The sequence below is a fragment of the Leptopilina heterotoma genome, unplaced genomic scaffold (assembly GCF_015476425.1).
Source record: "Leptopilina heterotoma isolate Lh14 unplaced genomic scaffold, ASM1547642v1 Lhet_164, whole genome shotgun sequence".
Taxonomy (NCBI): Eukaryota; Metazoa; Arthropoda; class Insecta; order Hymenoptera; family Figitidae; genus Leptopilina; species Leptopilina heterotoma.
This window is the reverse complement of record NW_025110880.1, coordinates 535,540-549,103: the sequence shown is the minus strand read 5'-3', so window position 1 is coordinate 549,103 and position 13,564 is coordinate 535,540. Positions and strand designations below refer to the sequence as shown.

General features: G+C 22.7%; 1 protein-coding gene across 1 annotated transcript; it reads right to left on the bottom strand.

Moving 5' to 3' along the window:
- Positions 1-3,170: 3,170 nt before the first annotated feature.
- Positions 3,171-5,164, bottom strand: LOC122499065. The gene is made up of 6 exons (XM_043607135.1): positions 5,002-5,164; positions 4,517-4,693; positions 4,291-4,398; positions 3,785-3,871; positions 3,532-3,660; positions 3,171-3,320 (listed from the first exon to the last, which is right to left on the bottom strand). Exons 1-6 carry the CDS (start codon positions 5,105-5,107, stop codon positions 3,259-3,261), a joined length of 669 nt encoding a protein of 222 aa, XP_043463070.1. The 5' UTR covers positions 5,108-5,164; the 3' UTR covers positions 3,171-3,258.
- Between the last annotated feature and the right edge of the window lie 8,400 nt (positions 5,165-13,564).

The following is a 13,564-nucleotide window of genomic DNA, read 5'->3' as shown; positions in this document are numbered from 1 at the left end:
ATATAAAATATTATTTATACATATTTTATGCATGAAATAGTTTTATTAAGTCACGCTCGAATATAAAGAAGAAAATTTTTTTCTCCAATTCAACGAATTTCATTGTTTGCTTTCACAGTAAAACGTGAGGTGTTAAAATTTTAGAGAAATTACAAATGCATTGCGGAAATTCAATTATTTTTAAAAGTAATAAAATTTTTCGCAAAAATTCAATTATTTTCAAAAATTAAAAAAAATTCTCGGCAAAATTTCAATTATTTTTAGAAATAATAAAATTCTTCTCCAAAATTCAATTATTTTCAAAAATTTTAATAAAATTCTTGGCAAACAATTAATTATTTTCATAAAATAATAAAAATTACACAAGAAATCAATTATTTACAAATATTCTATAAATTGCTTCGCAATAATTCAATTATTTTCATAAATAATAAAATTTTAACAGGGATTCAATTATTTTCGTAAATAGTAAAATGCTTTTAAGGAAAACAATTATTTTCATAAATAATGAAACTCATTGCAGAATTTCAATTATTTTTTATACAATAATTTTAATCAAATTTCTCAAAAAATGTAATTATTCTTAAAAATTTTGTTAAAATTTGTAGAGAGAATTTACTTATTTAAAAATTTATTTGATGAAATTCTTTATGAGCATTCAATTTTAAGAAACATTTAATTAATAAATTATTTATTTTTGTATTTAAATAATTGAATTCTCGTAAAATTTACTAATAAAAATGGTTTTAAAAATAAATTTCAATTAAAATTTTAGATTATAATTAAATATTAAAAGCATTATAACGTGGATTTTAAGAAATAATTAAATTTTGAAAAAGTTTCAAATTAAAATCATTGAAATTCTTAATTTTTCATATTTTTGACAAACAATTCTGTAGAATTAATTCTTTTTTAAAGTTTAATAGGATTTTTATTGAAATTATTTCAAGTTTTTATTTTTCAATATAATATTTAATTGCAGAATTTTCGAATATTTGAAATTTTGTAAAATTGAATTGTAAACGAATGAATTTGAAAATTCTCAAAGAACTTTTTTAAAAATTATTAAAAATAATGCATTTATTGGAGAATTTTAGTTAAGAACACTAGAAAAAAATTTAATTTTAGAGAAGTTACAAATAATTGCAGACATTCAATTATTTTTAAGAGTAATAAAATTCTTCTTAAGGATACAATTATTTTTACTAATAATAAAACTCATCGCAGCGTTTCAATTATTTTTCATACAATTATAATTGAATTCTTTGAAAAAAGTAATTATGTTCATGCAAGTTTTAATAAAATTCGACAAAAGAATTCAATTATTTAAATATTTGTTAATAAAATTCTTTATGAGAATTGAATTTTTAGAAACATTCAATTGTTCAATTAATTATTTACTTTTGCATTTAAATAATTAAATTCTTGTAGAATTTTCTAATAAAAATTGATTTTCATTTCATAAAAATGAATTTCAGTTAAAATTTTAGATTATAATTGAATATTAAAAGCAATATAGCGTAAATTTTTAGAAACAATTGAATTTTGAAATTAATTTTTTTGAAAAAGTTTAATTGAATTTTATTTTTTATTATTTGAAGTTTTTATTTTCTAATATGCATTTAATTAAAGAATTTAGGAATAATTGAAATTTCGTGAAATTGAATATTGTAAACAAATGGATTAGAAAATTGCCAAAGAACTTTTTCGAAAATTATTAAAAATAATAGATATAAAGTAAAATTGTAGTTAAAAATTTTTGAAAATAATAATTGAATTGAAATAATGAAAATAATTTTGAAGAAGTAAAATATTCTTCTAATATAAAATAATGATTTTATTACTTGGTCATCTTTAATTATTATAAAATATGAAGAAATCGATGACTCCGAGTCGAAGACTCGGAGTTATCGATATTTTCATGTTTTATAGTTATAAAAAAATTTAATGAACTAAAATTTCATTCATTGTAAAAAATAACACCAAAATTGATTATTTTAATCTTCTTTGGTATTAATTTAATCTGCAACACTTTTTAATACCTCGCGATTTACTGTGTTATTTTATTGATAATTGTTTATTTTATATTTTTATAAATTGTTTTGCCCTACAAAAAAGGAACGTAATTAAATGAATTATTTTTTTAACAAATCACAGTTTTTTAAAAACTCGACATTTGTTAAAAACTAGTTTGCATAATATAAATTTATTTTATACTTTTTTATTTTAATAAATGTACTGAAATGTAGTCAAATATAATTTAATTTAAATTTATTTAATAAATGAATAAAGTTTATATAAAAAATATTTTATTATAATAAATAAAATTTTAATTTTGTCTTTATACATAAAATTTTTCGTTTCTTCCTTCTTTTGGGATAAAATAAAAATATCTTCCTCAGTGGAAATTAGTCTGATGAAAAAAAAACTATATTACAACTTTTTAGTATTGAATATTTCAGTATACTATAAACTTTAACAGGTGCTTCCACTTTGAAATAAAAACTTTTATTTTATATAACTTGTAAGGAAAAGTTATAAGAGAAGTTATTTATTAATGAAATGCGCAGTTGCAGAATTTGAATTATAAATGGCTTCTTTTAAATATTAAATTACTACATCTTTTGCCAAGTTAATCATTATAGATATTTAAATGAATTTTTAATTTACATAATTATTTTAATTTCACAATATTTTTAATCAAACTTGTAAAAACATTGTAAAGTTCACGAGGCTGTTGTTATTTTATAATAATTATAATTATGTTTCTAATTATATTTATATTAATTAATTAATATAATTAATTATATTAATAAATAAAAATATTGTAATAATACCATCCTTTTCACTGAAGAAGATATTTTTATTTTGTCAAAAAAGGAACAAAAAACTGTAGTAGGTACATATAATTTAAAAATTAAAATTCTATTCAATATTTATTATTTAGTAAAAAAAAATTGTCGAGAAACAATCTCTATAAAAATTCGTACAATTTTTATTCCTTGGGGGAATATTTATAATAATAACAATAGTAATTGTAATAATACCAATACATTTTTATCTGTTCGCAATTCTTCAGCTGATAATATTATTAAAACTTTTATTATACCTTTTTTATTTTTGTTAAAAAACATAAAAGAAATGTGAAATAAAAAAGCGAATAAAGGGAATTAATTGCCAAAGAATGTTTTTTTTATCTTTTATTGGTTTGTATTACATTTTTGCTATATATAAGTTTATATTTACATTCACAATTTATCAAACATCAGCTCCAAAGAATTTGGCTATTGCACAAACGAACCAAGCACTAAAGATTTTACCTGAAAATAATATGAAATGTTATTTTTTATCGACATATTTTTACTTTTAATTATTTATCTATTTATATTTTTTATATTTTTTATATTTTATTGCATTTTATTGTACTTTATTTTCTTATTTTAAAATAAATTAGTTAAAGTTCATGAACAATTTTTAATATAATTTTGATAGTAGAAAGTATTTAATTTCTGCATCGGAGAAAAAACTTACGACAAATTTTTTTTCCCAGCGGTTCCAGATTACCACAATATTCATTCTTTTTAAGAACTCTACCTATTTCTTGCAATCTCTTTGAATCTCTCGTTATACTTCCTTCTTCTGCATCCTTTTTAACTTTTTCTGAAAAAAGAAGATTATACTTTTTTTTTATATAGAAGACAAATATGAATCCTTCCGTTTCTTTCATATTTGTGAAATTATATTTTACATTTTTTTTTCAATGTATAAAGAATATTCATTTTACCACAAATTCCGTCATTTAAAAGTTGCTGTATTTTTGTTTCTAATTTGTGAGCAGTCATAATTCCTCCTTTTAACTTTGCCATTTTGTCTATAAATAATAAAATTCCTTTTGATAATTTTTCTCATTTTTTTATGTATATAATTATATATGGTATAAAATATAAAAAAAATTTAATTTAAGGAATAATCTATAATAATATAATTACTGATAAATTAATAATATTGTAATTGTTATTTGGAAATAATTTTCTTAAATTATTAATTAAGTAAATAAAGATTAAAGTAGAGATTAAAGTAAATAGAGAATAAATACCTAAAAATGTTTTAATAAAATATAATTAGTATTAAAAGTGAATCTAATAAAATATTTAATTTTAATTTAGTTAAATTTAATTTACATAATTCGAGTTATTTTATTTTAAAAGAATATATTTATCGTATCTATATTTAAATTCTCTTTAGATATATTAATTCGGGAATATAAACGTTGAGGAATATTTATTTTACCGCAATAAGATGAGATGCCACTGAATTTTTGAACGACTCTCCCAATAGCTACATATTTTTCGTAGTCATCTGGGAAAAGTAATAGAAGTAAATCATTTGGCTCCTCTTCTGTAAGTGAAAAAGAAATTTATTTACAAAATGTACAATGAATTATAAAATCTATTTAATGGCATTCTATTATTATTCTACATTATATTATTACAATATTGTATTTAAATTTACTTACGACAGAATGAATTGCTTTCAATTGTGTCAATTAATTTTTGATAATCTTCGTGATTATTAATCTTTATTCTTGCTCCAGTACCAAATTGCTTTTCGTATTCAAATAAAATAGTCTCGCTAATACTATAACAATAGTAGCGGTTATTTCTTACAAATATTTGACGTGGTCCACACATAACTGAAAAATTAAAAAAATTTGTTTTTAAATAAACAAAAATATATTTTTTACTCCCCATTGTAAATGTTTAATAATTATTATTAACAGTTCAGTGTTGTTATTATAACAACACTGAACTGTTATTAACATTGAATCATTTATTGTATTTAATTTATTTAAATCATTTATTTATAATAATACTTTTTTTTATTAAATAATTAATTAATTTATAATAATTCGTAAGATTTGCATTTTTTTATAATACAACAAATGAATAGGTATTAATTATTTATTTCCGATAACGAATCAATAAATTTTAATTTACTCACGTTCAGCAGCACTTCTATCAGCAAAGCCTTTAGCCCATTTTTCTCCTTTTTGACACCAAACGGCAGAAATTAGCAATAATAGTGACAAAATTTTAATACAATTCATTTTAAAGAATTTTACAATTATACAAGTTGAGTATAAAATCTCTTTTTTAAATTTACTTCAAATGAAATTTCTTTTTATAGTAAATTTTTCTTTTTTAATCAAATAAATTTCTGTTTTAATTATTCTTTTTTCATTCAATCAATATAAATAAAAAATTACATTGTTATTTTACTTTGTTTCATTATTATAAAAATTCCTTTACTTATTTTTTCAATAAAATTTTTACACTAACTTTTATAAAAAAAAAATTGATTATTTTGTATTGAAATATTATCACGGCTTTTGTTATCAATTTTAAAGCAGATGCAAATTTTATTCTCCATAATAGATATCTGATTATTTTGTTTGTATTGTAAATCATTTCATTTCAAGTTCAATTGACATTTGAAAGAATAATTTTCTTTGTAGATAAAAGAGAATAAATTTCTTGAGTATTGAAATTTTTTTCTTTACTTTATAAAGAATTTTGTATTGTCATTTTTTTATTGTAATGACAATTTATTATTATTACTGATAAGAATTTCTTGGAATTTTGATATTTTTCTTTTAGCTCAAAAGAAAAAAAAATGGTTACAAGTATAGTAGAGAACGATTTCTCTTATCAATACGTCCGATTTTCACACATGTTGACAATTGGTTGGGAGAAATTTTTTGATTTTCTATTTTCCTTTTTTTTTGTGATAAAAAATATGCATACAATATGTGAAACTCGAGACACGAATGTGACCCACATAATTCAAAAAAATGTGAATGTAGAAAAGAAAGTAAGGAAAATCTCGTGTTCGACGATGTGAAAAGCAGAGCTAGACGTTCTCGATAGAGTAACTAAATCCGCGAATATGGAATGGTGTACGAAAAGATAAAAAAAAAGAAATAAAGAATTTCCCTTTTTTTTATTTCTAAAAATATAACACGCTTAAATTTTTCAGAAAAGAATTCACATATTATTGAGAATTTTTCACAGGAAAATCCCACTTATTCATTCTTTTTATAAACTTTTCAACTTTTCTGACCATGAGAGATTTAACAAAAATTTTATCTTCCATCGACATTTTTTTATTCCATCTGCATTTTACACTTGTGAAATTTCATATTAAATTATAAAATTAAAAATCCACTGCTTTTATTGCGGATTAGTAAAATAATATGACTTATGAGAATTTTTTTCTCTTCTATTTTGTCAAATCGAATTTTTTCTACACTCTGAAACGTTTTCTTTTGTATGTAAGGTAAATTTAATTATCGTTTAATATACAAACGACTTTATTATAAATAAATAAACACTGGCAACAATTCATGCACTAAAGCACGTGGCTAACTTCTTACTACCTTTTTGTAAATAAAATTAGCAATTTTAAAAATAATAGAATTTAAAAATTTTCTAATTAAAATTTTTGTTGAAAACACTGAAAAAATTCAATTTTTGAGAAATTACAAATAATTGCAGAAATTCAATTATTTTCAAAAGAAATAAAATTCTTCCTTTAAATTTCAACTGTGTTCAAAATTTGAAAAAAAATTCTCGTAAAAATCCCAATTATCTTTATAAATAACAAAATTCTTCTCCAAAGTTCAATAATTTTCTTAAATGTCAAAAAAAATTCTTGTCCTAATTTCAATTATTTTCAAAAATAAAATGCATTTTTCTAATTTCAATGATTTTCAATATCTACTATTTAATTTACTATTTAATTTCCCAAAAAGAATTCAATTATTATTTTCATAAAAAATAATTTAAAATTCTAGAAAATAATAATTGAATTAAAATGATGAAAATAATTTTGATGAAGTTACAGTAACAATATTCTTATTATATAAAATAATGATTTTATCTCTCGGTCATCTTTAATTATTAGAAAACATGAAGAAATCGTTCACTCCGAGTCTTCGACTCGGAGCAATCGATATCTTCATGTTTTATAACAATATTTTTATTAGTTTCTTAATTTAAAAAAGATTTGAATTTGAAATTTTTGAATGTTTTAATTCCTGTGGAAAATCCTGTTCCAAAAAGAAGATTAAAAATAGAAATTGTGCAAACATTTTTCTTCTTTTTCTAAAACAAAATAATAATTTTGTTAAAAAAATTGTGATTCTTAAAGAAAAATAATGCAAAATAAATAAATTTTCTATTTCTTAGGTAATTACAGTTGTTTAACAATTTTCTAATTTTTTTTTAGAAGTATAGAACAAAAATCTGCATAATTTCAATTTGACAAAACATAATATCTAACAAAATTTTAGTCTTTTAATGAAAGGAAGTGAAAAAAAATTCTAATGATTTCTATTTGTCATTACAATTTTGAATTAATTATAACATATAATATTTGTACAACTAGTAGGTTGCATCATCAATTCATTTTTACAATTTACAATTTTAATGTAATGTATTAAATTTTTTCTATAAAACTATTAACAGCATGTGACTGTTACAGAAATCAATGTTAATTTTTTCGACCACTTTTTTCTTAAAATATTAAATAAATTAAGCTAGTTTTTTGTGAATAACTCTAAAATATAATAAAGAAGAGCAGTGATGTGCAAAAGTTTTAATAATTCTAAAACAAATTATAAAAAAATACTTTAAAATCGGAAAAGACGAGAAATTGATTAAAAGTAATTTTGAGAACTGATAATTTTAAAGTTATTTTTTAATAAATAATTTTAAAAATATTAAAACTTTTTCACATCACTGCCCTTCTTTATGATATTTTAGAGTTATTCACAAAAAACTAGCTTAATTTATTTAATATTTTAAGAGAAAAGTGGTCGAAAAAATTAACATTGAATTCTGTAACAATCACATGCTGTTAAATAATTTGTAATTCCATAGTAACGCTTTTAGTCGTCATGGAGTAATAATAGACATAAAGAAACAATTTTCATAAATTAGCCAAGGAAAAAGGAAATTAATTTTTATTACTGAATTTTGAATTTCTGATTTAAGAAAACTTGCATTAAAAATAAACAAGGGCCTCACTTGAAACTCAAGTCAGTAAATAGTAGTTAGTATTTTATACGGATTTCGAGAAATAGACAAAGTGTAAACAAGTCGGAGATAAGTCGTGAATACAGTTAGTGCAGTGAAGGTCGACTCAGTGATTTCGGCAACCGGTCATAAAGTGTGAGGCGACTTTTATTACTATTGAAAGGATACCTACGAGTTGAAACCGTTAAGATAACAAACACAATATACAACAAGTTATTTTAAAAATAGAGGGAATATGTAAAGTCAACACAAAAAAATTATCTTTTTCTATGTTGTTTTCCAATTTTCATTGATAAATTTGTGACACTGAGAAAACAGTGTATTTGAATCAAACATAATTCTTTTTCTTATACAGTCAACCAAAAATTATTTTTGAATTAAAAACAACAGGTGTGTATTAAAATAATTTTTTATTTATTAATTAAAGTAGTTATAAGAATAAGAAAATGAATATTAGACAATTTTTTCTATATTTATATCATTTGAATTTAGGCGTGAGTTTTAAAAATTATATACTTTTTTCTGTGAAAGTGTTTATATATTTATTTTTTCTACAATATATCCTTAAAAATTAATTTGTATTGATATATTTTGTAATATTACTTTAATATTGTCATTTAATAAGCTTGCTCAGAATACATTTTATTTCTTTCTATACACGATTATTATATAATAATAATCGACATAATCTGTCCTCACCTGAAGTTAGTGTTATTTTATTCCAATTTTTTGTTTTATAGTTCGAATTTTTATGTCAAAAGTTTGACAGTTAATTTTTAAATAAAAAAATAAGTGGAGTAAGAAAATTTAACTCCAATTTCAAAAACTGAATAAAAAGGTACAGTTGCAATTTTTTTTAAATAATAATAATTAATTATTCTATGAATTTTTCTTTTTTTTATTTAATATTGATTTAAGAAAGAATTTTAGTTAAAACTATAGGTATTTAAAACAATTAACTTATTTATTTCACTCAACTAATTGGATATTTGATATAAATAAACATTTGACACAATTAATTTATTTTATCGCTTCAAGTAAACTAAATTATTTAATTGAAATAATGCATTATTCAATTCAAATATATTATTCAATAGAAACAAATAAACAATATTTGGATCAAATAAATAACTTATTGAAACCAAAATAATGAGTTATTTGAAACATTTAATTAATTTATTTCACTCAATTAATTGGATTTTGATATAATTAAAAATTATTTGGCGCAAATTAATTTATGTTATGGCTTCAAGTAATCTGAATTATTTAATACAAATAATGCATTATTTATTGTTAATGAAGTATTTAATAAGAACAAATAAAAAAATAATTGGATCAAATAAATCACTTATTGAAATGATAATAAATGAGTTATTTGAAACTATTAATTTATTTGTTTCACTCAAGTAAATGGATGTTAGATATAAATACAAATTATTTGTTCTCAATTAATTTTAGGTAATTTTATTTTAACAATATAAAAATCTATTATATTAATAATAAATATGTGTTAAATGTATTAAATATAATAAATTCAGTAAGATTCATATTAATTTAAGTCAATATTTATTAGATCCAATTATTCCATTTATTTGACTTAAGTAATTCGTATTTGGTACAAATAAATATTTATTGGATAATAGACAATGAAAATATTTAATTGAGTCAATTAATTTTTATTTGATTCAATTAAATTTTTTTTTAGCGTAGTTAAGTTAATAACTATTATTATTAATATAATTAATATATTAATATATAATATGTCAGAAATATTGAAGAGGGAGAGAGAGAGTTCCTTGAGAAGGTCAAAATACTGAGGAAGCAGTAAAATTCTCTGACGTTAGGAAAACTGAGCCTTATTCATCCTCCTCTCTCCTCTCTCTCTCTCTCTCTCTCTCTAACCACATTAAACTGCCCCCAAATGTGGCTTTTTCACTGTTCACTCCGCCCCCAAATAAATCCCTTCGACGGCGAGTCATAATTTATATAAGTGCGCATTGCGCTTCATTTATTATCTCTAATGCGACATAAAAGTAAAGTCAGAGGGACATTAGTATAAAAGAAGATGAAAACGAAGGAGGTATGTATAAAGAATCGTTGTCGTTACATTTAAGAGAAATTCTAAAAATTAATGGTTGTTTTAAGTGAATAGTGACTCGAGTTTGTTGCTTCTCCAAAATATTCGTAACAATAATTTTTCCCTCTGTCAAAAAGTGCGAGAAGCATTTCATGATTTTATTTTGAAAAACTAAATATTTTTAGCGAATTCTGATAAATTTTATCGCTAATAATTTTAAATGTAATTATAAAATATTTAAATTTTCTTACTCCACTTATTTTTTTATTTTAAATGTACACTACTATAATGTTGAAAAAATTATTTCACGAAATTTATATTCTTTCTAATTACAAATCACTAAAATTTAGTAGAATTCATGTAGATATTCTATAGAATCGTTCTAGTGAAATTCTATAGAATATTCACTAGAATTCATATAGAATGATTCTAGTGAAATTCTATACAACTTTTTTAGCTGGGTTCCCTTAATTTTGATTAAAAAAAAATTTTTTTGATTAATGTTCATAGTTTTTCTTATTAATAAATATAAACAATTACAACAACTATGAATCTAAATAATATATTTTCTTAAAGATTTACATCAACGTGTAAAAAGCTATATTTTCCATCAACTTGAGAATGGATTATTCGAATACTTCAAAAAAGAAAAAAAAGCTTCAGGGAAATGAAGTCAGGTCTAAAAAGCCGCAGTTACATCCTTTATTGCGGCAGTAGTGGAATCGCATTTTAGTCAGACCGTCTCGGGCATAAAAGGGAGTGATATTACATCGTTAGTATAATAAAGCGAGTAAAATGCAATTTTCCAACGAATATATTTATATGTTGTGCTCGTTATCCTCATGTGAAATGCACGTATAGGACTAATCATAATAATAACATCAAATACTACAGTTTTACATGGTGAATGAGTGAGGGAAGAATAGAAATTTATATACATTTCTCTGTTGCACTAAATATATATATATATATAGAGAGAGAATATTTTGACAGTGTAGAGAGAAAGCCATAGAGATATTGTGTGCAAAACACTATCTGTAACATTTTCAACGAGATGACTTCTTCCCTCTGCATTTTTCTTTTTTTTTCTTTTTACCCTTTCATCCTCGTCCCGCTATCCGCGTATCATCGTTACAGTTTGTCTCTGTTTCCCATACCTTTCTTCTCTAGGTTTTCAATTTCTCTTTTTGCCCTTTTTCTCTCTCTCTCTCTCTCTCTCTCTCTCCTGTTTACTCTTTTTTACTCCAGTTTCCACTCTTGAATCCGGAAATGCAGCGGATCTATACGAACCTGTGCGAACTGTAATAATTCGCAAAACATTTTCCGGGACTAAATTATTTATTATCTCGCAGGCTTCTCTCACTCCCTCTCTCTCTTTCTCTTTCGGTAAGAGGGGGAAAGGTTGTGAGACAGGTGACCCAGGAAGGAAGATATTATACGTCAACGTGTGACTCGGAACATAATGTTTTGTATCCACAGAACTCATATAATCTTTTATGCGAATATAAGCTGCTTTTTATAGGTGGGGAGAGGATGTAATCGTGCATTTAAAACAGGCAATTAATCTTTTGATGAAAGACACAAAAAGGAAATTTGTTGATGATGGACTTTTTGATATTTCTAGAACAAAAATTAATTTGAATGTAATTTATTTTTATTTTTTTGAAAATTTAAATTATTCTCTTTGAAATATGAAAATATTAGTAAAGAAAAAGGCAAAGAATTTTGCTATTATTAAGAAATATTTTCTATTTGACGAAGTAGTTTAATTATTATTTTTCTATTTACCTCATTAAGTTGAATTTACATATAAATTTGTTTTTTATCAATCATTATTTATTTTATTAATATTAGGCGCATTTTACCACAGTAAATCGTGAGGTATTATAAAGTGTTGCAGATTAAATTAACACCAAAAAAGATTAAAATAATCAATTTTGGTGTAATTTTTTACAATGAATGAAATTTTAGTTCATTACATTTTTTTATAACTATAAAACATGAAGACATCGATAACTCCGAGTCTGCGACTCGGAGTGATTGGTTTTTTCATATTTTATAATAATTAAAGATGACTAAATAATAAAATCATTATTTTATATTATAAGAATATTATTACAGTAACTTTTTCAAAATTATTTTCATTATTTCAATTCAATTATTATTTTCAAAAATTTTTAACTACAATTTTACTTTATATCTATTATTTTTAATAATTTTCGAAAAAGTTCTTTGGCAACTTTCAAATCCATTTGTTTACAATATTCAATTTCACGAAATTTCAACTATTCCTAAATTCTTTAATCCGTTGACTATCGCTGACGCATATATGCGCAAAACTAAACTGGCCAAAAGTGGTTCATGACGCATATATGCGCAACTTAAAAAAGGTGATTAAAAACTTCTTAAATGTTCCTGAAACCGGTTACTCGGGGGTTTTTGAGGTGGCTGATTACGAATCTGACATCAGTTTTTCGAACTTCAAAATGGCGGATCCAAGATGGCGGAAATATTTTCAAAATTCGTCGAATTTGATTGAAACTTGTTACTTGGGGGTTTTTAGGGTCGCTGATTACGAATCTGTCATTATTTTTTCATGGTATTTATCGAAATTTGATTTCACCAAAAATTATCATACTGATGTCAGATTAACCAGTTTCAAACAAATTCAATAAATTTTAAAAAAATTTCCGCCATATTGAACCAGATATTTTGAATTTTGAAAAACTGATTTCATATTCGTAATCAGCGACCCTGAAAATCCCCAAGTATTCAGTTTCAAGCCAATCTGATCAATTTTTTATTTCGTTGTCCGCCATATTAGATCCGCCATTTTGAATTTTAGAAAAGCAATGTTAGATTCGTAATCAGCGACCCTTAAAACCCCCGAGTAACAAGTTTCAAGCAAATTCGACAAATTTTGAAAAAATTCCGCCATCTTGGATCCGCCATTTTGAATTTCGAAAAACTGATGTCAGACTCGTAATCAGCGACCCCAGAAACCTTAGGGTACCAAGATTCATAAAAATCCATTAAAAATTTTTTCAACACACTTTTGGCCCAAACAGTGGAAATCTCGTTAACAGCCAAGGGGTTAATTAAATGCATATGGGGCATTCTCCGTCAGATTTTCACTCAAAATTTTTTTTGGATTAAAACAATTTTTTTCGAATTCTATATGAAAAATAAGTAAATACGTGTTTTTTTATTTTTTTATTTGATCAAAATTATAAAAGTTATGATTTTTTTAAATTTAACATCTTCAGAAGCAAAAGATTTTTCTAACACTTTTAACTCCGTTATACCAAAAGATAAAAAATAATGTAATATATGAAAATGACTTGTTTTTTCTTGAATATTTCAAATATGTAATAAAAAATAACTTTAATAA

What these genes read in the sequence shown, in the direction of transcription:
- LOC122499065 (XM_043607135.1), bottom strand. Translation starts at nt 5,107, where the DNA reads ATGAATTGTATTAAAATTTTGTCACTATTATTGCTAATTTCTGCCGTT. An exon ending in TGAAAGCAATTCATTCTGTC is followed by an intron (nt 4,399 to 4,516) that starts GTAAGTAAATTT and finishes TTTCACTTACAG; the next exon opens with AAGAGGAGCCAAATGATTTA. An exon ending in TTTAAATGACGGAATTTGTG is followed by an intron (nt 3,661 to 3,784) that starts GTAAAATGAATA and finishes TTCTTTTTTCAG; the next exon opens with AAAAAGTTAAAAAGGATGCA.